The following is a 25,029-nucleotide window of genomic DNA, read 5'->3' as shown; positions in this document are numbered from 1 at the left end:
TTCAGTTTGTTCTTCATTTTTATTTTCTTCATTTTTTTGAGGTACATTTGTCTATTAGTCAGTCTATTAGTCAGAAATACACGTTTTTGTTGTTGCCTTTTTCTATGCTAAATCTATCAATATCCACCAAAGACCACAGAGAGCTGAGTTTTGTCATGCTTATACTTACGGTATAATGCTTATACTAATACTTTATTGTGCTCTACAGATAATGCATTGATTCCATAATGCAATACACTGCTCGTTAGAGATGTATCATCATACTCAAACATTGTGCCACTCTGCTGCTTCCTGTTATTTAACCACCATCCCAGTTGTTGTGTGGGTGTACAACCAGAGTGGTCAAGACAAGCTGAACACAGATGGTTGGAGGTATTTTTTGTATATTTTATAAAAATATATATTTTTTACCTTTATTTTTACAGGAAGTCATGCCGAGTGTGAGTGTGAGACTGTCTTTAGTTTTCTGCACTTGATTGAGCTTGTGTGAAGCAATGTAACTAATAGAAAAGTCCCAAAAGTGCAAGTCCCGCCCACCTGGCACTTCCAGGCAGGTTCAATCAAACTTATTTTAAAGAAAACAATACTTTTTGAACCCAGGTCTAGTTGTTGGTGGTGAATATTAATTCAAGTGGCTGTGAATGACTAATGGGAGTCAAGGCTCTGGAGAGTATTCTTTATTGAGGATTATAATTTTGTTGAGGAGTATTATTTTGTTGTGTAGTATTATTTTGTTGAGGAGTATTATTTTGTTGAGGAGTATTATTTTGTTGTGGAGTATTATTTTCTTATTTAGATGGGCTATTTTTAACTAGTTTGAGTCGTGCCGACATGATGTAGACTCATCAATGTGATTCACAGTAGCTCCCAGAGGCCCCGCCACAGCCCTCCTCAGTGAGTTAATGACACCATTTTCACTCAAGGCTAGAAATTAATAATGAAGGAGAAAGTGTCTCATGTGGAGCCTCTTACGATAGCCAAGACAAACACAGTCTCTCATGCACACACACACACAAACACACACACACACACACACACACACACACACACACACACACACACACACACACACACACACACACACACACACACACATTAACAGAGTGATGCAGCAGCAAAGCTGTGGGTATCACAGTTTACATACAACAGGTCCCTCGAAGTGTTGCCCTGTGGGAAAGAGGCTCTCAGGCCAAAGTGACTTTTGAACACACTCAGATAAATGTTACTGTAAAAGGTTGTTGCCATGGATACTACATTAGCTCTGACTGCTTTGATGCCAGTCTCTATTTGAACCATTCCATTGTCCATCCATCCGTCATCTGATAATCCATCCATACAATTCTAATTTAACTGTAACTACCAACATCCACAGCCATTCTGTATAACCTGAGTATAGCAAACATTAGGAACACCTTCCCAATATTTAGTTGCAATGTTTTGTATACTCAGTGTATATATAATAGTTTCCATTCCAATATAATCAGCATTGTCATTATCATTGGTTTGTCACGATTGTCTTGAACTGTATATAATAATGTAAAAAAGCTCTGTCCTTAACCTTGTGGCCCTTACACCGTTTGAGTGGGTGATCCTGGCGACCATCACGGCCAACTGCATCGTCCTGGCCCTGGAGCAACATCTTCCTGGGGAGGACAAGACCCCCATGGCCAAAAGACTGGTGAGACCACAGGCCTTGATCGGTTAATATTAGGCATTTAGGCTGCATCTCAAATAGTACCCTACTCACTATATAGTGTTGTAACTTAAATGGGTTACAGCGTTTACAGTTTATTCATAGCCAGACAGAATGATTTATTATTACAGTTTACAAGTGAGGTCTATGTATTTTATTGCAATACATATGACAGAACTATTTACACCTTTCTGTTGAATTGGTTGAAAACTGCAAGTACCATAATGTCTTGAGGCAGTAAGTGAGAACAAGATGTTTTGTACAGTCTGAAGTGGTCAAATGTAACGTGGACGATTCAATTCACTCAAATAACCTTTCATCGTATAACTAAAAAGGTACAGTTGAAGTTGCAAGTTTTCATACACTTTTGTTGGAGTCATTATTGTTTTTTAACCACTCCACAAATGTCTTATTAACTAACTACGGTTTTGACAAGTCTGTTAGGAAAATTACTTTGTGCATGTCACAAGTAATTTTTCCAACAATTGTTTACAGACGGATTATTTCACTTATAATTCACTGTATCACAATTCCAGTGGGTCAGTTTACATACACTAAGTTGTCTGTGCCTTTAAACAGCTTGGAAAATTCAAGAAAATTATGTCATGGCTTTAGAAGCTTCTGATAGGCTAATTGACATAATTTGAGTCAATTGGAGGTGTACCTGTGGATGTATTTCGAGGCCTACCTTCAAACTCAGTGCCTCTTTGCTTGACATCATGGGAAAATCAAAAGAAATCAGCCAAGACCTCAGAAAAAATGTGTAGACCTCCACAAGTCTGGTTCATCCTTGGGAGCAATTTCCAAATGCCTGAAGGTACCACGTTCATCTGTACAAACAATAGTACACAAGTATAAACACCAGGGGACCACGCAGCCGTCATACCGCTCAGGAAGGAGACGCGTTCTGTCTCCTAGAGCTGAATGTACTTTGGTGCGAAAAGTGCAAATCAATCCCAGAACAACAGCAAAGGACCTTGTGAAGATGCTGGAGGAAACGGGTACAAAAGTATCTATATCCACAGTAAAACGAGTCCTATATCGACATAACCTGAAAGGCCGCTCTGCTTCAAAACCCCCAGAAAAAAAGCCAGACTACGGTTTGCAGCTGCACATGGGGACAAAGACCGTACTTTTTGGAGAAATATCCTCTGGTTTATGAAACAAAAATAGAACTGTTTGGCCAGAATGACCATCATTATGTTTGGAGGAAAAAGGGAGAGGCTTGCAAGCCGAAGAACACCATCCCAACCGTGATTTACGGGAGTGGCAGCATCATGTTGTGGGGGTGCTTTGCGGCAGGAGGGACTGGTTCACTTCACAAAATAGATGGCATCAGGAAAATGATGTGGATATATTGAAGCAACATTTCAAGACATCAGTCAGGAAGTTAAAGCTTGGTCGCAAATGTGTCTTCCAAATGGACAATGACCCCAAGCATACAGTCGTGGCCAAAGATTTTGAGAATGACACAAATATTAATTTTCACAAAGTCGCTGCCTCAGTTTGTATGGTGGCAATTTGCATATACTCCAGAATGTTATGAAGAGTGATCAGATGAATTGCAATTAATTGCAAAGTCCCTCTTTGCCATGCAAATGAACTGAATCCCCCAAAAACAATCCCCAAAAAATTATCTCCAGCCCAGCCACAAAAGGACCAGCTGACATCATGTCAGTGATTCTCTCGTTAACACAAGTGTGAGTGTTGACGAGGACAAGGCTGGAGATCACTCTGTCATGCTGATTGAGTTCACATAACAGACTGGAAGCTTCAAAAGGAGGGTGGTGCTTGGAATCATTGTTCTTCCTCTGTCAGCCATGGTTACCTGCAAGGAAACACGTGCCGTCATTACTGCTTTGCACAAAAAGGGCTTCACAGGCAAGGATATTGTCTAATGAATTCCCTTTCCGATTGTTTGGGGCATACGGAAAATTGCTTGTCCGGTGAAGACAAGGTGAGTGCTACCATCAGTCCTGTGTCATGCCAACAGTAAATCATCCTGAGACCATTCATGTGTGGGGTTGCTTCTCAGCCAAGGGAGTGGGCTCACTCACAATTTTGCCTAAGAACACAGCCATGAATAAAGAATGGTACCAACACATCATCCGAGAGCAACTTCTCCCAACCATCCAGGAACAGTTTGCTGACGAACAATGCCTTTTCCAGCATGATGGAGCACCTTGCTGTAAGGCAGAAGTGATAACTAAGTGGCTCAGGGAACAAAACATTGATATTTTGGGTCCATGGACAGGAAACCCCCCAGACCTTAATCCCATTGAGAACTTATGGTCAATCCTCAAGAGGCGGGTGGACAAACAAAACCCCACAAATTCTGACAAACTCCAAGCATTGATTATGCAAGAATGGGCTGCCATCAGTCAGGATGTGGCCCAGAAGTTAATTGACAGCATGCCAGGGCGGATTGCAGAGGTCTTGAAAAAGAAGGGTCAACACTGCAAATATTGACTCTTTGCATCAACTTCATGTAATTGTCAATAAAGCCTTTGACACTTATGAAATGCTTGTAGTTATACTTCAGCATTCCATAGTAACATCTGACAAAGAAATCTAAAGACACTGAAGCAGCAAACTTTGTGAAAATTAATATTTGTGTCATTCTCAAATCTTTTGGCCACGACTGTACTTCCAAAGTTGTGGCAAATCGGCTTAAGGACAGCAAAGTCTAGGTATTAGAGCGGCCATCACAACGCCCTGACCTCAATCCTATAGAAAATGTGTGGGAAGAACTGAAAAAGCGTGTGCAAGCAAGGAGGCTGTCACGCTCGCTATGCTCAAACTCCCTGTCAAAAATCGACCAAGGCGCAGCGTGCATGTAGTTCCACATCCACATCTAACAATCAAAAAACAAACAGGTAAACAGCAAAGAACACACACAGAAAAATAATTACCCACAACACACAGGTGGGAAAAGGCTACCTAAGTATGGTTCTCAATCAGAGACAACGATAGACAGCTGCCTCTGAGAACCACACCCGGCCAAACACATAGAAAATCATAGAACATGGAACATAGACTGCCCACCCAAATCACACCCTGACCAAACCAAAATAGAGACATAAAACGCTCTCTACAGTCAGGGCTTGACAGTACCCCCCTCCCCGCCAAAGGTGCGGCCGCAAAACCTGAACCTATAGGGGAGGGTCTGGGTGGGCATTTCTCTGCGGTGGCGGCTCTGGCGAGGGACGTAAGACCCTGCTCCACGTCTGGGTCCCTCGCCGCCGACCCTGGACTGGGGACCCTCGTAGCGGGCCCCGGACAGGAGGGAGACTCTGGCAGCTCCGGACAGGAGGGAGACTCTGGCAGCTCCGGACAGGAGGGAGACTCTGGCAGCTCCGGACAGGAGGGAGACTCTGGCAGCTCCGGACAGGAGGGAGACTCTGGCAGCTCCAGACAGGAGGCAGGCACAGGACTCACCGGGCTGTGGAGACATCCAGGAGGCCTCTTCCTTGGCCAGGGCACCGTATACACTAGGCCGTGGAGGCGCACTGGTGGTCTCGAGCGCAGAGCTGGCCCCACCCGTTCTGGCTGGATGCCAGCTTCCACCCGGCAAATGCGGGACGCTGGCACCGAGCACACCGGCCTGTGAATGCTCCGCCTCGACACCGTGAGCATCACCCCATAGCACAGGGCCTGACCAGTCCCATGCTCTCCACAGGGAGTTGGCTCAGGTCTCCAACCTGACTCTGCCACACTCCCTGTGTGCCTCCCCCCAAAAATGTTTTGGAGCTGCCTATCAGGCTTCAGTGACCGAGTCTTGTCCTCTACCATTCTCTCCTCCCTGGTCCAACTCTTCCTCCAGGTTGGCGCACGCTGCTTGGTCTTCTTGTGGTGGGTAATTCTGTCACGCTCGCTACCCTCAAACTCCCTGTCATAAATCAACCAAGGTGTAGCGTGCATGTAGTTCCACGTCTTTTAATGAAAGTGAAACCGAAACAACAAAAAAAAAACCAGGTAAACAGCAAAGAACGTGCCGCAACCGAGGTGCACACAAACACACACGGAAAAATAATACCCACAACGCACAGGTGGGAAAAGGCTACCTAAGTATGGTTCTCAATCAGAGACAATGATAGACAGCTGCCTCTGAGAACCACACCCGGCCAAACACACAGAAATAGAAAATCACAGAACATGGAACATAGACTGCCCACCCAAATCACACCCTGACCAAACCAAAATAGAGACATAAAACGCTCTCTACGGTCAGGGCGTGACAGAGGCCTACAAACCTGCCTCAGTTACACCAGCTCTGTCAGGAGGAATGGGCCAACATTTACCCAACTTATTGTGGGAAGCTTGTAGAAGGCTACCCGAAATGTTTGACCCAAGTTAAACAATTTTAAAGGCAATGCTTCCAAATACTATTGAGTGTAATGTAAACTTCTGACCCACTGGGAATGTGATGAAAGAAATTAAAGCTGAAATGAATAATTCTCTCTACTATTATTCTGACATTTCACCTTCTTAAAATAAAGTGGTGATCCTAACTGACCTAAGACAGGGAATTTTTACTAGGATTAAATGTCAGGAATTGTGAAAAACTGAGTTTAAATGTACTTGGCTAAGGTGTACATATATATATATATATATATTGGGAATAGGGTGCCATTTGGGATGCACATGACTTTACAGTAAACAATATCCATCCAGGACCTCTACACCAGGCGGTGTAAGAGGAAGGCCCTAAAAATTGTCAAAGACCCCAGCCACCCCAGTCATAGCCTGGTTACCCGGACTATTTGCATTGTGTGCCCCCCCCAACCCCTCTTTTACGCTGCTGCTACTCTCTGTTTATCTTATATGCATAGTCACTTTAACCATACCTACATGTACATACTACCTCAATAAGCCTGACTAACCGGTGCCTGTATATAGCCTTGCTACTCTCTGCTACTGTTGTTTTATTTCTTTACTTACACACACACACACACACACACACACACACACACACACACACACACACACACACACACACACACACACACACACACACACACACACACACACACACACACACACACACACACACACACACACATACCTTTTTTGCACTATTGGTTAGAGCCTGTAAGTAAGCATTTCACTGTTGTATTCGGCACACGTGACAAATACACTTTGATTTGATTTGAACAATATACCTAGCAGCCCATTTCCAGGTTAACAAGTCTAATTGCCATTCGGACCTATGGTTTCTGGGTTTTTTAAGTTTACATTTTTTTTTAAATGTTGGCTGTGATATGCCGCGTTCACTTGCTATCAGAAACTCGGAACCTAACTTTTTTTGATGGCTTTGGTATTTTCACAAGTATGTGGTACATTTTCACAACTCTTAGTACAAAAACTCCAAACTAGTCACACAGCCAGTCTTTCACTCAAAACCTGTCATTTTTGTTTAACCAGGCAAGTCAGTTAAGAACAAATTCTTATTTACAATGACGGCCTACTCCGGCCTAACCCGGACGACACTGGGCCAATTGTGCACCGCCCTATGGGACTCCTAATCACGGACAGATGTGATACAGTCTGGATTCAAAACCAGGGACTGTAGTGACGCCTCTTGCACTAAGATGCAGTGCCTTAGACCGCTGTGCCACTCGGGATCCTTTTAGATTGTAAAAACTCTCACCACACAACCATTGATTGAAAATATCTTTAATGTGAAATGCAATGAGAACATTTGTTTAATCACCAAAACACAACATAATGATCTTTTACAGTTTTTAGTACTTTTAACTACAAGTTAATCCAATAGCAAACAATGCAAGATATATGTTTCAAATCACCCTTAGAAGTATAAATGACAGTAGATTACACAGATTTCACATTAGGCAATACACTTACATTAGCCAACAAAATTGACAGAAAATTGGCCGATGAGGTTCCACCCACGGCGTCGAGTTCTGGCCAGGTTGAAGCCCGCTTCATCAACAAAGATTTACCCGTGATGGTTCACAGCAGGATCAAGCACCAACACCCTCAAAAAATATATTTTGGCAAGTTATTTTTACAGAATAGTTCCAATATGATATTGTGAAGTAGCATGTGCATAAAATAGTAACAGTAATGCAGTATATAGTGCTGTACCAGAACATACTCGGACAGCAGTTTTTTCACCAGGTCGTTGTTTCTCTCCAAAGGCGCCCGGTAAATATGTTTCATAGATACCTGGTGCCTCTTCTAAAGGAGGGAGATTGTTGGTAGGCTGATGAATGCCACATTGGCAAAGGTGTCATCGTTCTCCTCAGTGTTCTGCTTTTGTTTCGGACAGCATTGTGTCATTGTCATTCCTGGCCCTCACCATTTCCACCACTGTCCACTCCTGCTGGTCGGTCAGCACACTGCCACGGGCTCTTCTGTCAATTCTGAGGGTAGAACAGAGTATACTGTCAATAGATCATACCTTAAGAATACCAACATGTTTTGGTAATTTACATGCATTACTATATTTCATTTACTGTACATGTAATGGTAAATCATAGTGCATATCCTGCAGACTTACCAGTTTTCTTGGCAAAATGTTCTCTTGATCGAATTGACAGTTGATCTTTTCAGATTGAGGTGAACTAATCTGTCAGCCTCTGCCATGGTAAGGCCTCTGTTTACCACATCGTCAACGACGATGGCCATGACTTCATTAGACACAGTTCCCTGCCGTCTGCCTCCCTCTCTCTGATGTCCACCTCTTTGATGTGGCCCCTTGTCCACAAGCTCTTTGATTTCTTCCTCCCCGTTTCTGTCTATCCTGCTCCATGTTTACACACACCCTTTTGCATGGTGACCAAGGTGGTTACCACTATGTAAAATCAATTAAAAATAACAAGTAGTCATTGTGTGTGATTATCATGTATCATACATGTCATTTAGATGTTTCTACTTTACAAACAAACACATATTATTTCTGTAGTTCTCAAAATCCATATATAGTAGACAAACCAGTTTAAAATCTATAGGTTTTCCAAACGGTTAAATGATTAACCACAGTTGGATTAAGTGATGGTCAAATGTATTTTAACAATTGAGAAGAGAATCATATGAAAGGTATTGTGAGCATTGCATTGTGAAAGACAATGACTTTATATGAAAGGTATTTTTAGATGAAACACTAATTTGTTTAGGTGAAAAAGTTACTGTGGGATGTTGTGTGTTGTACTTTGTTAATTGAAAATGTGCTTAAAGTTTTGAAAAAAAAACGCCTTTCTGATTATCTGTTTTGAGTTTTGTACTAAGAGTTGTGAAATTGTACCACATACTTGTGAAAATAGTACCAAAGCGATAAATTAACCTGTATTTGCGTAGAGCTTCCGATTTGTTTATTCTGATACTTCCCAAGTGGGTAACTCAGGATCATCTTTTTACAACGAGTTAGCAAGTCGTAAATTTCAGAGTTTCCTAGTTCAGACTAGCACTTGAACACTGCATTAAGCTACACATTCTCATGGGTGCATACCCTCACCTGTGTAAATGTACAATATGGTTTGTGTCCCTCTGATGTTCTAATGCATCCATACTGTATCTTCACCCTACAGGAGTGTACTGAGCCTTACTTCATTGGGATCTTCTGTTTTGAGTTTGGCATCAAGCTTGTGGCCCTGGGCTTTGTGTTCCATAAAGGCTCCTACCTGAGGAATGGATGGAATATCATGGACTTCATCGTGGTGGTCAGCGGGTGAGTTACAACTAGTGAAATATAGATTGCTATGCATTTATGTGGGACATTTGGACTAGAAGCTCTGGCACACTTACGATGGACAAATATCACTTGTTTATTTTGTGCCAATGTGTTGGCCTCAAGGCCTTAGTCAGAACATTTTCTTGGAGCTCAGCTGGTGAGGGACAGCACGGGCCTCTTACGTCTCCTCTGCGTGACCTTCAAACCTGTGGCCATGTGTCCACAGTGGTTTTTCCTTGTGGACCCTTTTGCAAACACATCCATATGGATCGTATCTTCTGCAGTTAGGCAGTTACTATTAATGATTGGTTAGATAGCTGTTCATCATTACAAAAAGGTGCTTATGCATAACAAGGTGAAGTGTGTGCTTCCCCTGCACAGTGTGGCTATGCAGCCAGCAGATAGGTGGGTGGATAAGTGGATTGGCTGTCGTGTCGAAAACCTGTTTAGTTTTGCCCCCCAGGGCCTCTGTGAATTACATGTAAATGTAGTGAGAAAGAGAGAGAGAGAGCATAGAGAGAGAGAGAGATTGGGTCCATTTCTGCTTTCTGTTTATCTAACACTTTACTTCTTCATAATGCTCTAAGTCAACATTTTTGGCATCCATATTTGGTATTTTCTGTTGTATGTAGGGAAGCAGCATACAGCATACAGTATACAGGGAAGATGGCTGTTGGCATGTTGACGTCACAGCTCACCCCAACGCCCACGTCTCTCTCTCTCTCTCTCCACTTTCTCTCGCTGAATGCACTTACATAAAAGGACCTGCATCACGTTGACACACCGTTTAGGACAGACCCAAACTCAACAGCTGTTCTATCGCCATTTAGTAGATACCCATCGCAAACTGTCTAAAAAACATGGAAGAATCTGAAACAGCCTCTTGGTGCAAAATATTTCAGTTACTCAATCATAATAATCAGTGGGGGGTCTCGGCAGTTCAGAGAGACCACTCCATGTCTGTACTGTCTCTGGATTCAAGTGTTACGAGGACAGACAAACTGTCTGGCATGGTCACATACTGTAGTTTATAGAGGGGTTCGTATAGTGCATCCTTTTGTCTGAGCCAGTAATGAGTCAAAGAGAAAACATCCACGCTGTACTCTTATTGTGTCATGAGTAGTCATCTGTGTGTGTCTGTGTGTGTATGAGAGAGAGAGAGTTTTTAATACGCTATGCCTGTGGGGGCCTCTAGCTCAGGTCAGGACCTGGGTGAATCAGAGCTGTTTCAGTTCCATGCGTCATCCCCTGACAAGTGTCACTATTTCAAATGAGAGATGTGTCATGCTTTTTCCTGCTACTCATTGCTACTCATGTTCAGTATATTGCATGCTGCGCACTGCATATTATTTTGAGCGTGGTGGATAAAATACTGAATTGTTATACTTGAGTAAAAGTAAAGATACCTTAATAGAAAAGGACTCAGGTACACAAGCAGTTAAGAGCAATGAGCCAGTAACTGAAAGGTTGGTGGTTTCAGCTACTGAGCTGTGAATAATCTGTCGATGTGCCCTTGAACAAGGCACTTAACCCTAATTGCTCCTGTAAATCGCTCTGGATTTGATCATCTGCTACAGTGCGTTCAGACAGTATTCAGATTCCTTCCCCTTTTCCACATTTTGTTACGTTACAGCCTTATTCTAAAATGCATTCAATAAAAAACATCCTCATCAATCTACACACAATACCACCTAATGACAAAGCGAAAACAGTTTTTAGGACATCTTTGCACATTGATCTCAGCCTGTTTCCACTGATCATCCTTGAAATGTTTCTACAACTTGATTGGAGTCCACCTTTGTTAAATTCTGTTGATTGGACATGATTTGGAAAGGCACACACCTGTCTATATAAGGTCCTACAGTTGACAGTGCATGTCAGAGCAAAAACCAAAAACCATGAGGTTGAAGGAATTATCCGTAGAGCTCCGAGACAGGATTGTGTCGAGGCACAGATCTGGGGAAGGGTACCAAAACATTTCTGCAGCATTGAAGGTCCTCAAGAACAGGGGCCTCCATCATTCTTAAATGGAAGAAGTTTGGAACCACCAAGTCTGTTGCTAGAGCTAGCTGCCCAGCCAAACTGAGCAATTGGGGGAGAAGGGCCTTGGTAAGGGAGGTAACCAAGAACCCGATGTTCACTCTTACAGAGCTCCAGAGTTCTTCTGTGGAGATGGGAGAACCTGCCAGAAGGACAACCATCTCTGTAGCACTCCACCAATCATGCCTTTATTCTAGAGTGGCCAGACGGAAACCACTCCTCAGTAAAAGGCACATGACTGCCCACTTGGAGTTTGCCAAATGGCACCTAAAGGTCTCAGACCATGACTAACAAGATTCTCTGGTCTGATGAAACCAAGATTGAACTCTTTGGCCTGAATGCCAAGCGTCACGTCTGGAGGAAACCTGGCACCATCCCTATGGTGAAGCAAGGTGGTGGCAGCATCATGCTGTGGGGATGTTTTTCAGCAGCAGGGACTGGGAGACTAGTCAGGATTAAGGGAAAGATGAACGGAGAAAAGTACAGAGAGATCCTTGATGAAAACCTGCTCCAGAGTGCTCAGGACCTCAGACTGGGGCGAAGGTTCACCTTCCAACAGGACAATGACCCTAAACACACAGCCAAGACAACGCAGGAGTGGCTTCGGGACAAGTCTCTGAATGCCAGACCCCGGACTTGAACCAGATCGAACACCTCTGGAGAGACCTGAAAATAGCTGTGCAGCGACGCTCCCCATCCAACCTGACAGAGCTTGAGAGGATCTGCAGAGAAGAATGGGAGAAACTCCCCAAATACAGGTGTGCCAAGCTTGTAGAGTCATACCCAAGAAGACTCAAGGCTGTAATCGCTGCCAAAGGTGCTTCAACAAAGTACTGAGTAAAGGGTCCGAATACTTATGTAAATGTGGTATTTCAGTTTGAGATTTTTTATAAATTTGCTAAAATTTCTAAAAAACAGTTTTTACTTTGTCATTAGGGGGTATTGTGTTTAGATTGATGAGAAACAATTAACTATTAATTTAATCAATGTTGGAATAAGGCTGTAACGTAACAAAATGTGGAAAAAGTCAAACGGTCTGAATACTTTCCAAGTGCACGCTAAATGACTAAAATATGAAAGTCACCCAGTAAAATACTACTTGACTAAAATTATATGATTTTAAATGTACTTAAGTACAGTGGTAGAAAAGTCACTCAATTGTCATACTTGACTAAAATTAAATACTATTCATAAAATTCCTTATAGGAAAAAAAATCCTTATATGTATCTGGTCAAACACATATTTTTCCCAATAATTTTTCTCCAAAAGTTCCAAAAGAACTTATGTGACATACTTTCTGGTGGAAGGCATGTTCCCCCCCCCCCCTTCTCCTCCCCTCCCCCTCCCTTTCTCCCCTCCCCTCCGCCATCTAGGAAGTAAGTCAGACATAAGAGGAACAGCACACATGTCACGGCGGTGGCCGATGGGAAATGAAACAAGGCCAGTGGGCCAGTAGCTGGCGGCTTTCATTCCGTCTGAAATTAATGAAATTGTTGGAGCCTCATCTACAGGGACTCAGAGCTCAATTAAGAATTCTTCATTTTTATGAGGAGAGTGTGTAGAAAAACCCAGATTTACTGGGATTCTGAACATGTTCAATTACAGTAACTCCCCCGGCAACAAGTTTGGTACCGGTGGATTGGATGTCGTTGATTAGGGTAGACTTGTATGCCAGGTGAATTGTATTGCATATGTCGGTACTCCAATTATGTATTAGTAGAACTGGATAGCTACAGTTTATTATGCACTTATACAGTACTATGTGCTCGTGCTCTCGTGCTTCTACACCTGCATTGCTTGCTGTTTGGGGTTTTAGGCTGGGTTTCTGTACAGCACTGAGATATCAGCTGATGTACGAAGGGCTATATAAATACATTTGATTTGATTTGATTTGATGTATGTTTAGGAGTTTTCTGTTTCATGGATTTGAACATGCAACCCTTTAGTCACAAGTCCATTTCTCTCCATGTCTCTACTCTCTTTGCCACACTGCATCCCATTGTACTACTCACCAATCAATGTAGTACTCATCAATCAATCAATGGTGCATCACTGATGCACTCTTTTGCTTCTGACCCCTCTCTCTCTACTGTATGTGTCAGACCAGCTCATCGTCCCTGCTCCCCTCACCCCTCTCTCTCTCTCTACTGTATGTGTCAGACCAGCTCATCGTCCCTGCTCCCCTCACCCCTCTCTCTCTCTACTCTATGTGTCAGACCAGCTCATCACCCCTGCTCCCCTCACCCCTCTCTCTCTCTCTACTGTATGTGTCAGACCAGCTCATCGTCCCTGCTCCCCTCACCCCTCTCTCTCTCTACTCTATGTGTCAGACCAGCTCATCACCCCTGCTCCCCTCACCCCTCTCTCTCTCTCTCTACTGTATGTGTCAGACCAGCTCATCGTCCCTGCTCCCCTCACCCCTCTCTCTCTCTACTCTATGTGTCAGACCAGCTCATCACCCCTGCTCCCCTCACCCCTCTCTCTCTCTCTACTGTATGTGTCAGAGCAGCTCATCGTCCCTGCTCCCCTCACCCCTCTCTCTCTCTACTGTATGTGTCAGACCAGCTCATCATCCCTGCTCCCCTCACCCCTCTCTCTCTCTCTACTGTATGTGTCAAACCAGCTCATCTTCCCTGCTCCCCTCACCCCTCTCTCTCTCTACTGTATGTGTCAGACCAGCTCATCATCCCTGCTCCCCTCACCCCTCTCTCTCTCTATTCTATGTATCAGACCAGCTCATCACCCCTGCTCCCCTCACCCCTCTCTCTCTCTACTGTATGTGTCAGACCAGCTCATCGTCCCTGCTCCCCTCACCCCTCTCTCTCTCTACTCTATGTGTCAGACCAGCTCATCACCCCTGCTCCCCTCACCCCTCTCTCTCTCTCTACTGTATGTGTCAGACCAGCTCATCGTCCCTGCTCCCCTCACCCTTCTCTCTCTCTACTGTATGTGTCAGACCAGCTCATCACCCCTGCTCCCCTCACCCCTCTCTCTCTCTACTGTATGTGTCAGACCAGCTCATCGTCCCTGCTCCCCTCACCCCTCTCTCTCTCTACTGTATGTGTCAGACCAGCTCATCGTCCCTGCTCCCCTCACCCCTCTCTCTCTCTCTCTACTGTATGTGTCAGACCAGCTCATCACCCCTGCTCCCCTCACCCCTCTCTCTCTCTCTACTGTATGTGTCAGACCAGCTCATCATCCCTGCTCCCCTCACCCCTCTCTCTCTCTACTCTATGTGTCAGACCAGCTCATCACCCCTGCTCCCCTCACCCCTCTCTCTCTCTCTACTGTATGTGTCAGACCAGCTCATCGTCCCTGCTCCCCTCACCCACCAGCCCGGTCCTCCACCCTTCGCCCCCTGCCCCTTGTGCCCCTCTCTGCTGTCCCTGTTGGAGAGTGTGTGACACTTAGCTGTAATGCATAATATATTTGGGTGGGTGTTCTGAATGATTCATTAGCCATCTGGCACAGAGACAGCTACTCCATACTGTGCGTGTGTTTGTGTGTGCGTGTGCGCGTGTGCGTGTGTGCGTGTGTGTATGTGTTTGTGTGTGCATGTGCGCATGTGCGTGTGTGCGTGTGTGCGTGTGTGTATGTGTGTGTGTGTGTGTGTGTGTGTGTGTGTGTGTGTGTGCTCCTCAGCATATATTCAGTCCAGCTCTTAGTTCCCCTTCATTTTCCTTCTCAGTCTGTATACAGAAATGACTTTTTTTCTACAGCAGTTATCACCTAAATCAATCAATTAACAAGTTAATCACTCAACCAATTAATAAATTAACCAAATAATCCCTCAACCAATCAATTGTGTATCATTCAGTCACATAATCCTATTGTGCCCTTGATAGTGAACTCAAGAAATGAATTGACATGTTATATTGCATTAGAAGTACTTGTACTCACCATGGGTGTTAACCTTGAGTTTTAAAAGAGAGAGTGTGTAGGGGTCTCATTTCCAATCATGCAATCATACAGCTAATTGAACTGTATAAACAATGGTTTATAGTCCCATGTGGGTAGTCGTTGTGAAAACACAGGCCCAGCTATTTATTCGGTAACTAATAATGGATAAATGCCGACTGCTATTCTAATCCCAATGGAAGCATGCGGAATGTTTTATAAAACGTTATGTTTATGACATTAAATGGAAGATAATGCACTTAAAACTAGTACTGGCATCTATAGGCGTACACACAGAACTCCTCTGTATGTCTTGTCATTCGCTGTAAGCAGTCTTCTTAAAATGGCAGCAACATGATGTTCAAATAGTTTCTCTTTTTTTTCTTCTTATATTTCCCTCCCTGTGTTCAGTGGTTGTTCTCTGTGTAGGTGGAGGTGTGTGGGAGAGGCCGGCAGGCCACATTCTGTTCATGTAATGAATTCAACCACTTAAAAGTCAGTTTCAGTACAATACAGTGTAACACTATGAGGCGACCGGGAAGGTAGAGCAGCCACTCAGTGTAACACTATGAGGAGACCGGGAAGGTAGAGCAGCCACTCAGTGTAACACTATGAGGCGACCGGGAAGGTAGAGCAGCCACTCAGTGTAACACTATGAGGAGACCGGGAAGGTAGAGCAGCCACTCAGTGTTACACTATGAGGTGACCGGGAAGGTAGACCAGCCACTCAGTGTAACACTATGAGGAGACCAGGAAGGTAGAGCAGCCACTCAGTGTTACACTATGAGGAGACCGGGAAGGTAGAGCAGCCACTCAGTGTAACACTATGAGGAGACCGGGAAGGTAGAGCAGCCACTAAGTATAACACTATGAGGAGACTGGGAAGGTAGAGCAGCCACTCAGTGTAACACTATGAGGAGACCGGGAAGGTAGAGCAGCCACTCAGTGTAACACTATGAGGCGACCGGGAAGGTAGAGCAGCCACTCAGTGTTACACTATGAGGTGACTGGGAAGGTAGAGCAGCCACTCAGTGTAACACTATGAGGCGACCGGGAAGGTAGAGCAGCCACTCAGTGTTACACTATGAGGAGACCGGGAAGGTAGAGCAGTCACTCAGTGTAACACTATGAGGAGACCGGGAAGGTAGAGCAGCCACTCAGTGTAACACTATGAGGCGACCGGGAAGGTAGAGCTGCCACTCAGTGTAACACTATGAGGAGACCGGGAAGGTAGAGCAGCCACTCAGTGTTACACTATGAGGAGACCGGGAAGGTAGAGCAGCCACTCAGTGTAACACTATGAGGAGACCAGGAAGGTAGAGCAGCCACTCAGTGTAACACTATGAGGAGACCGGGAAGGTAGAGCAGCCACTCAGTGTTACACTATGAGGAGACCGGGAAGGTAGAGCAGCCACTCAGTGTAACACTATGAGGAGACCGGGAAGGTAGAGCAGCCACTCAGTGTAACACTATGAGGAGACCGGGTAGGTAGAGCAGCCACTCAGTGTTACACTATGAGGCGACCGGGAAGGTAGAGCAGCCACTCAGTGTTACACTATGAGGAGACCGGGAAGGTAGAGCAGCCACTCAGTGTTACACTATGAGGCGACCGGGAAGGTAGAGCAGCCACTCAGTGTTACACTATGAGGCGACCGGGAAGGTAGAGCAGCCACTCAGTGTAACACTATGAGGAGACCGGGAAGGTAGAGCAGCCACTCAGTGTAACACAATGAGGAGACCGGGAAGGTAGAGCAGCCACTCAGTGTAACACTATGAGGAGACCGGGAAGGTAGAGCAGCCACTCAGTGTTACACTATGAGGAGACCGGGAAGGTAGAGCAGTCACTCAGTGTAACACTATGAGGAGACCGGGAAGGTAGAGCAGCCACTCAGTGTTACACTATGAGGCGACCGGGAAGGTAGAGCAGCCACTCAGTGTAACACTATGAGGCGACCGGGAAGGTAGAGCAGCCACTCAGTGTTACACTATGAGGAGACCGGGAAGGTAGAGCAGCCACTCAGTGTTACACTATGAGGAGACCGGGAAGGTAGAGCAGCCACTCAGTGTAACACTATGAGGAGACCGGGAAGGTAGAGCAGCCACTCAGTGTTACACTATGAGGCGACCGGGAAGGTAGAGCAGCCACTCAGTGTTACACTATGAGGAGACCGGGAAGGTAGAGCAGCCACTCAGTGTTACACTATGAGGCGACCGGGAAGGTAGAGCAGCCACTCAGTGTTACACTATGAGGAGACCGGGAAGGTAGAGCAGCCACTCAGTGTAACAAGAACAAACGACGACAAACCATCACAGAAACAGCATAAAAAAATCAAGAAATCTGGCCCTGCTATTCATATCTATCCATTACATTAACAACTACACTCTTAGAAAAAAGGTGCTATCTAGAACCTTAAAGGGTTCTTCGGCTGTCCCCATAGAAGAACACTTTGAAGAACCTTTTTGGTTCCAAGTCTATGGAAAGGGTTCTACATGGTATCCAAAATGGTTCTACCTGGAACCAAAAAGGGTTCTCCAATGGGGCTAGCCGAATAACTTTTTTGGAACCCTTTGTTCTAAGAGTGTTCTGAACATTCTCTCTAGAACCTTAAAGGGTTCTTCGGCTGTCCCCATAGAAGAACACTTTGAAGAACCTTTTTGGTTCCAAGTCTATGGAAAGGGTTCTACATGGTATCCAAAATGGTTCTACCTGGAACCAAAAAGGGTTCTCCAATGGGGCTAGCCGAATAACTTTTTTGGAACCCTTTGTTCTAAGAGTGTTCTGAACATTCTCTCTAATAGCTAGTGTATTTCTCCAGTTCAGGTCATGGTAGATTTAGACTGTGTAGATGTGACAGACTGGTCTGCCAGTCTGTTTGTGCTATCATGTCAACTGGCACTCATTATCGTGTTTGGCTTGACAATGACAGCAATGGATCTGGGACCAGGCTTTTGGTCTTGTGGCTCTAAACGAAACTTGGACAAAACATTTTATGTAGGTTTTCCCTTGCATTGATTGTATTTTTAATGTTGTTCTGGTGATTTGTTTGGACAGAAGGGATTCAGCTGCATGAAACTAGTGATCTGTGGTCAGAAGAAATTCTCTGCCCAATCAGCCATGAAGGAGCAGCAGTGCTACAGATTTTGTTCAATGTGTTTGATGGCTGTAGACTCCCACACCTCTCCACACTCCCTCTCTGCTCTCTCTCTCTCTCTCTCTCTCTTTCTCTTTCTCGCTCTCTCTCTTTCGGTCTCCCTCTCTCTAGCACCTTCTCTCTCTCTCCCTCTCTCTCTATCCATCCCTCTCTCTATTGCGTGGGCCCACACTTGAGTTTCTGCCATGTGCTTTCTGCCCCCCCTCCTCCACACAACCCCTCCCCCACAATCCGCAGCACTTACTATCAGAAGTTAATCGATTAATCTATACATAGAATAGAATGAATGCCTGTTCAAAGTCATACATGTATGGCGTTAGCAATGTAGTGTACAGTACAATGTACAGGAAGTACAGTTAATACAGAGACTGATTTGCCTTTCTTTACTTCCTGTTGGTTGCTGTAAATGTTTTCAATGTTTGTGTACGTGGGTGGAGGGATGTCAATATATACGTGGGTGGAGGGATGTGAATAGGGTTATTCCATGTCATTTCAGCAAGCCATGACACCCACCATCTCAGATTGTTCTGAACTCATTTCTGTAGTTAGAAACAGATAAGATTAGCATTCTTGAAACGTTATTTTGGATTTGATCAAATTGATTGCACCCAAATTGGCTATTTGTATTTATAGGATTCAAATAATCTTCAATAGATTTAGTACCTAACATCCGATTTGGATCATATTTATTTTTAGCAATGACTAAGACATGAGGAATCCAATAACATTTCAAAAGCCACCACGCCCCCCCCCCCCCCCCCCCCCCCCCCCCCCCCCACACAACCCACGCCAATCCCACCCCAACAGCCAGTGTACAGTATCAGTTCTCTATGTTTGAGAAGTAGTATAAAGATGTGGTTTGGAGTTTTTTCATCCTTTGTAATGTATTTCCTGTGACTCTGGTGATGGTCCCTCCCCCCCAATGAATTTGCTTACATGATTTACCATAAATGAGTATGAAAGTACCAGATTTTCCCAACTAGGTGCTGCGGTTCCTGATACTGGCACCACACCCTTTTATCCATTTCGCTGGTCTCTTGTGTTTATTAAATAGATCACAGCATTTCTTTGCATCTTCGAGCAGAAAACCAATAGTTTTTGCTGATGATGAAAATACATTGTGTGGTCAAGCCAGTCCATGAAAGCAATTCAGTTTGTCCTTCTCTTAGCAACCTAATGCTTCAACACAATCCTATCCTTGAGTAGTCCAACAAATGGAGGCTCTCTGAGAGGGCTATCCATATGGTGCAATTCTCATAAGAAGACTTTTCCTACAAGCCCAACATTTTGATGGACATATGGACTAAATATGACAACCCTAATACAATAATACAAATATTAACAATTGCAATGCAGTCATAGGTTTATAAAACATCTTTATTATTAGAAAACATCTTATTGTTAAACTCAGCCCAATACCTTCACCCTTGCAAAACACTATACAGTGTGTGTTTGAGACTAGTACCATTGAAAGCCATTAGAGGACAACGTAAAAACCATTAGAGGACATAACGTTGAAACCATTAGAGGACATAACGTTGAAACCATTAGAGGACATAATGTTGAAACCATTAGAGGACATAACGTTGAACCCATTAGAGGACATAACGTTGAAACCATTAGAGGACATAATGTTGAAACCATTAGAGGACATAATGTTGAAACCATTAGAGGACATAACGTTGAAACCATTAGAGGACATAACGTAAAAACCATTAGAGGACATAACGTTGAAACCATTAGAGGACATAACATTGAAACCATTAGAGGACATAACGTTGAAACCATTAGAGGACATAACGTAAAAACCATTAGAGGACATAACGTTGAAACCATTAGAGGACATAACGTTGAACCCATTAGAGGACATAACGTTGAAACCATTAGAGGACATAATGTTGAAACCATTAGAGGACATAATGTTGAAACCATTAGAGGACATAACGTTGAAACCATTAGAGGACATAACGTTGAAACCATTAGAGGACATAATGTTGAAACCATTAGAGGACATAACGTTGAAACCATTAGAGGACATAACGTAAAAACCATTAGAGGACATAACGTTGAAACCATTAGAGGACATAATGTTGAAACCATTAGAGGACATAACGTTGAAACCATTAGAGGACATAACGTAAAAACCATTAGAGGACATAATGTTGAAACCATTAGAGGACATAATGTTGAAACCATTAGAGGACATAACATTGAAACCATTAGAGGACATAACGTAAAAACCATTAGAGGACATAACGTTGAAACCATTAGAGGACATAACGTTGAACCCATTAGAGGACATAACGTTGAAACCATTAGAGGACATAATGTTGAAACCATTAGAGGACATAATGTTGAAACCATTAGAGGACATAACGTTGAAACCATTAGAGGACATAACGTTGAAACCATTAGAGGACATAATGTTGAAACCATTAGAGGACATAACGTTGAAACCATTAGAGGACATAACGTAAAAACCATTAGAGGACATAACGTTGAAACCATTAGAGGACATACTGTTGAAACCATTAGAGGACATAACGTTGAAACCATTAGAGGACATAACGTAAAAACCATTAGAGGACATAATGTTGAAACCATTAGAGGACATAATGTTGAAACCATTAGAGTACATAACGTTGAAACCATTAGAGGACATAACGTAAAAACCATTAGAGGACATAATGTTGAAACCATTAGAGGACATAACGTTGAAACCATTAGAGGACATAACGTTGAAACCATTAGAGGACATAACGTTGAAACCATTAGAGGACATAACGTTGAAACCATTAGAGGACATAACGTTGAAACCATTAGAGGACATAACGTTGAAACCATTAGAGGACATAACGTTGAAACCATTAGAGGACATAACGTTGAAACCATTAGAGGACATAACGTTGAAACCATTAGAGGACATAACGTTGAAACCATTAGAGGACATAACGTTGAAACCATTAGAGGACATAACGTTGAAACCATTAGAGGACATAATGTTGAAACCATTAGAGGACATAACGTTGAAACCATTAGAGGACATAACGTTGAAACCATTAGAGGACATAACGTTGAAACCATTAGAGGACATAACGTTGAAACCATTAGAGGACATAACGTTGAAACCATTAGAGGACATAACGTTGAAACCATTAGAGGACATAATGTTGAAACCATTAGAGGACATAACGTTGAAACCATTAGAGGACATAACGTTGAAACCATTAGAGGACATAACGTTGAAACCATTAGAGGACATAACGTTGAAACCATTAGAGGACATAACGTTGAAACCATTAGAGGACATAACGTTGAAACCATTAGAGGACATAACGTTGAAACCATTAGAGGACATAATGTTGAAACCATTAGAGGACATAACGTTGAAACCATTAGAGGACATAACGTTGAAACCATTAGAGGACATAACGTTGAAACCATTAGAGGACATAATGTTGAAACCATTAGAGGACATAACGTTGAAACCATTAGAGGACATAACGTTGAAACCATTAGAGGACATAACGTAAAAACCATTAGAGGACATAACGTTGAAACCATTAGAGGACATAATGTTGAAACCATTAGAGGACATAACGTTGAAACCATTAGAGGACATAACGTTGAAACCATTAGAGGACATAACGTTGAAACCATTAGAGGACATAACGTTGAAACCATTAGAGGACATAACGTTGAAACCATTAGAGGACATAACGTTGAAACCATTAGAGGACATAACGTTGAAACCATTAGAGGACATAATGTTGAAACCATTAGAGGACATAACGTTGAAACCATTAGAGGACATAACGTTGAAACCATTAGAGGACATAACGTTGAAACCATTAGAGGACATAACGTTGAAACCATTAGAGGACATAACGTTGAAACCATTAGAGGACATAACGTTGAAACCATTAGAGGACATAACGTTGAAACCATTAGAGGACATAACGTAAAAACCATTAGAGGACATAACGTTGAACCCATTAGAGGACATAACGTTGAAACCATTAGAGGACATAACGTTGAAACCATTAGAGGACATAACGTTGAAACCATTAGAACTGCAGTAACCTAAAGGTTTGCTGTTCGTCGGGAAAGGTCTAACTAATCCATTTTTTAAATGGAATAAACCACACACAGAGGGACCGTTTCCTAGACACAAATTAAGAATAAGAATTAGACATACTGAATTGCTTTCATGGAAGATTGGCTTGAATTGTGAGCATGACAGCACAATTTATTTCAATCATCAACAAAAGCTATTGGCTTTCTACCCAAATCCATACTGAATGATGGAAATATTCTGTTAAACTGATAGTGTCGCTCTGAATGTGATACGTTATCAGATGATGATAATTGTGGGTTAATTTGATTTCCTCCACGTAGACTGCTTCTGTCACTCAAAGTTCCTTATCCATAAGCCACACTACCTATTAACCATTTATTACATTGAAAACATGTGTCGGCAGAATCCTGGCTACAGCAGGGGCCCACATGAACATCCCCGTGGACCTGCGGACTCTGAGGGCGGTGCGAGTCCTGAGGCCTCTCAAACTGGTTTCTGGGATCCCTAGTAAGTACTCTGCATATCAATCACCAGCTGAAATATTAATTAGTTACAATATCATAATACCTCTGTCTGTACTCTACTACAATGTCTTATTCCCAGAGGCAATCGGGCATTAACTATTCATACACGTGTGTGGTGTCACCAGGCTTGCAGATCGTGCTGAAGTCCATCATGAAGGCCATGGTGCCTCTTCTCCAGATCGGCCTGCTCTTGTTCTTCGCCATTCTCATGTTCGCCATCATCGGCCTGGAGTTCTACAGCGGGAAGCTCCACCACACCTGTCTACCTACAGCTGACATCCTGGGTAGGAACATACTCCACTCTCCCTCACACTCCCTGCATTTCATACACTACCCCAGTGGTTCCCAACCTGCGGTATTAGGACCCCCAGGGTTACTTGGCTTATCCATTGGGGTACTTGAGACCATAGGCCTACTGGTAAAATGCACTTTTTTTTCACCTTTATTTAACCAGGTAGGCTAGTTGAAAACAAGTTCTCATTTGCAACTGCGACCTGGCCAAGATAAAGCATAGCAATTTGACACATACAACAACACAGAGTTACACATGGAATAAACAAAACATACAGTCAATATTACAGTAGAACAAAAGAAAACAAAAAGTCTATATACAGTGAGTGCATATGAGGTAAGTTAAGGAAATAAATAGGCCATGATGGCGAAGTAATTACAATATAGCAATTAAACACTGGAATGGTAGATCGGCAGAAGATGAATGAGCAGGTAGAGATACTGGGGTGCAAAGGAGCAAAATAAATAAATAAATACCAGTATGGGGATAAGGTAGGTGGATAGATGGGCTTTTACAGATAGGCTAAGTACAGGTGCAATTTTCTGTAAACTGCTCTTAAAGCTAGTGAGGGAGATGTGAGTCTCCAGCTTCAGAGATTTTTGCAATTCGTTCCAGTCATGGGCAGCAGAGAACTGGAAGGAAAGATGACCGAAAAGGAGGAATTGGCTTTGGGGGTGACCAGTGAGATATACCTGCTGGAGCGCGTGCTACGTGTGGGTGCTGCTATGGTGACCAGAGACTTGTAGATAACCTGTAGCCAGTGGCTTTGGCGACGAGTATGAAGCGAGGGCCAAATAACGAGAGCGTACAGGTCGTAATGGTGGGTAGTGTATGGGGCTTTGGTGACAAAACGGATGGCACTGTGATAGACTGCATCCAATTTGTTGAGTAGAGTGTTGGAGGCTATTTTATAGATGACATCACCGAAGTCGAGGATCAGTAGGGTGGTCAGTTTTACGAGGGTATGTTTGGCAGCATGAGTGAAGGATGCTTTGTTGCGATATAGGAAGCCGATTCTAGATTTAATTTTGGATTGGAGATGCTTAATGTGAGTCTGGAAGGAGAGTTTACAGTCTAACCAGACACCCAGGTATTTGTAGTTGTCCACATAGTCTAAGTCAGAGCCGACGGGGTACTGTCGTGAAATATTCTAATCAAGTGAGAGAAACTTTGTCATTTCTTCAAATAATCATCTTTATTTAATATCGATTAATTATTGCAATAATGAGACCCGTCAACCCAACACTCTTGACTGTTCGGTCGAGTAATCTAACCTATACGCAAATGCAGTGTTCTTTATATAGCTGACACTAACAATGCTTAGTCATGGCTGGTTCCACCCGTCCCATGCAGACCAAGGGCACCATAAGCCACTCTGGGTTCATCCGGTCGTTATCTGCGCGGAGTTGTTGTCTTAACCCCTACCCTAGTTTAGTTTCTCAAATGCAGGGATGATTTTGAGACATTAGGGGATTGTTCTTCTCCTAAGCTATCTCTAGTAAAACACATTATTGTCCTTGTAATGCAGTCTTTAACTCATTTGTCAGCTCAAGCCATCTCTAGTGACCATACGCCCAGATTGACTGCAGGGAACTAGAGTGGAGACCATAAAAACACAGTATTAGTAGGACAGAAATATCTTACTATTAGTGAAATATG

At 43.4% G+C, this 25,029-nt stretch overlaps 1 protein-coding gene across 1 annotated transcript in view; it reads left to right on the top strand.

Moving 5' to 3' along the window:
• The window catches only part of LOC110530973 (voltage-dependent R-type calcium channel subunit alpha-1E), a 77,174-nt gene that overhangs the window by 9,130 nt on the left and 43,015 nt on the right, over nt 1-25,029 (top strand). Inside the window, exons 4-7 of the mRNA XM_090182468.1 lie at nt 1,573-1,678; nt 9,244-9,383; nt 22,958-23,061; nt 23,204-23,362. Of these exons, the coding sequence (XP_090038594.1) occupies nt 1,573-1,678; nt 9,244-9,383; nt 22,958-23,061; nt 23,204-23,362 (509 nt within the window). The remainder of the gene's footprint in view (nt 1-1,572; nt 1,679-9,243; nt 9,384-22,957; nt 23,062-23,203; nt 23,363-25,029) is intronic.

Source organism: Oncorhynchus mykiss, chromosome 8 (genome assembly GCF_057628025.1).
Source record: "Oncorhynchus mykiss isolate SJ-2025 chromosome 8, ASM5762802v1, whole genome shotgun sequence".
Lineage (NCBI taxonomy): Eukaryota > Metazoa > Chordata > Actinopteri > Salmoniformes > Salmonidae > Oncorhynchus > Oncorhynchus mykiss.
The sequence above is the reverse complement of the archived record's forward strand: the minus strand, read 5'-3'. Positions and strand labels throughout refer to the sequence as shown.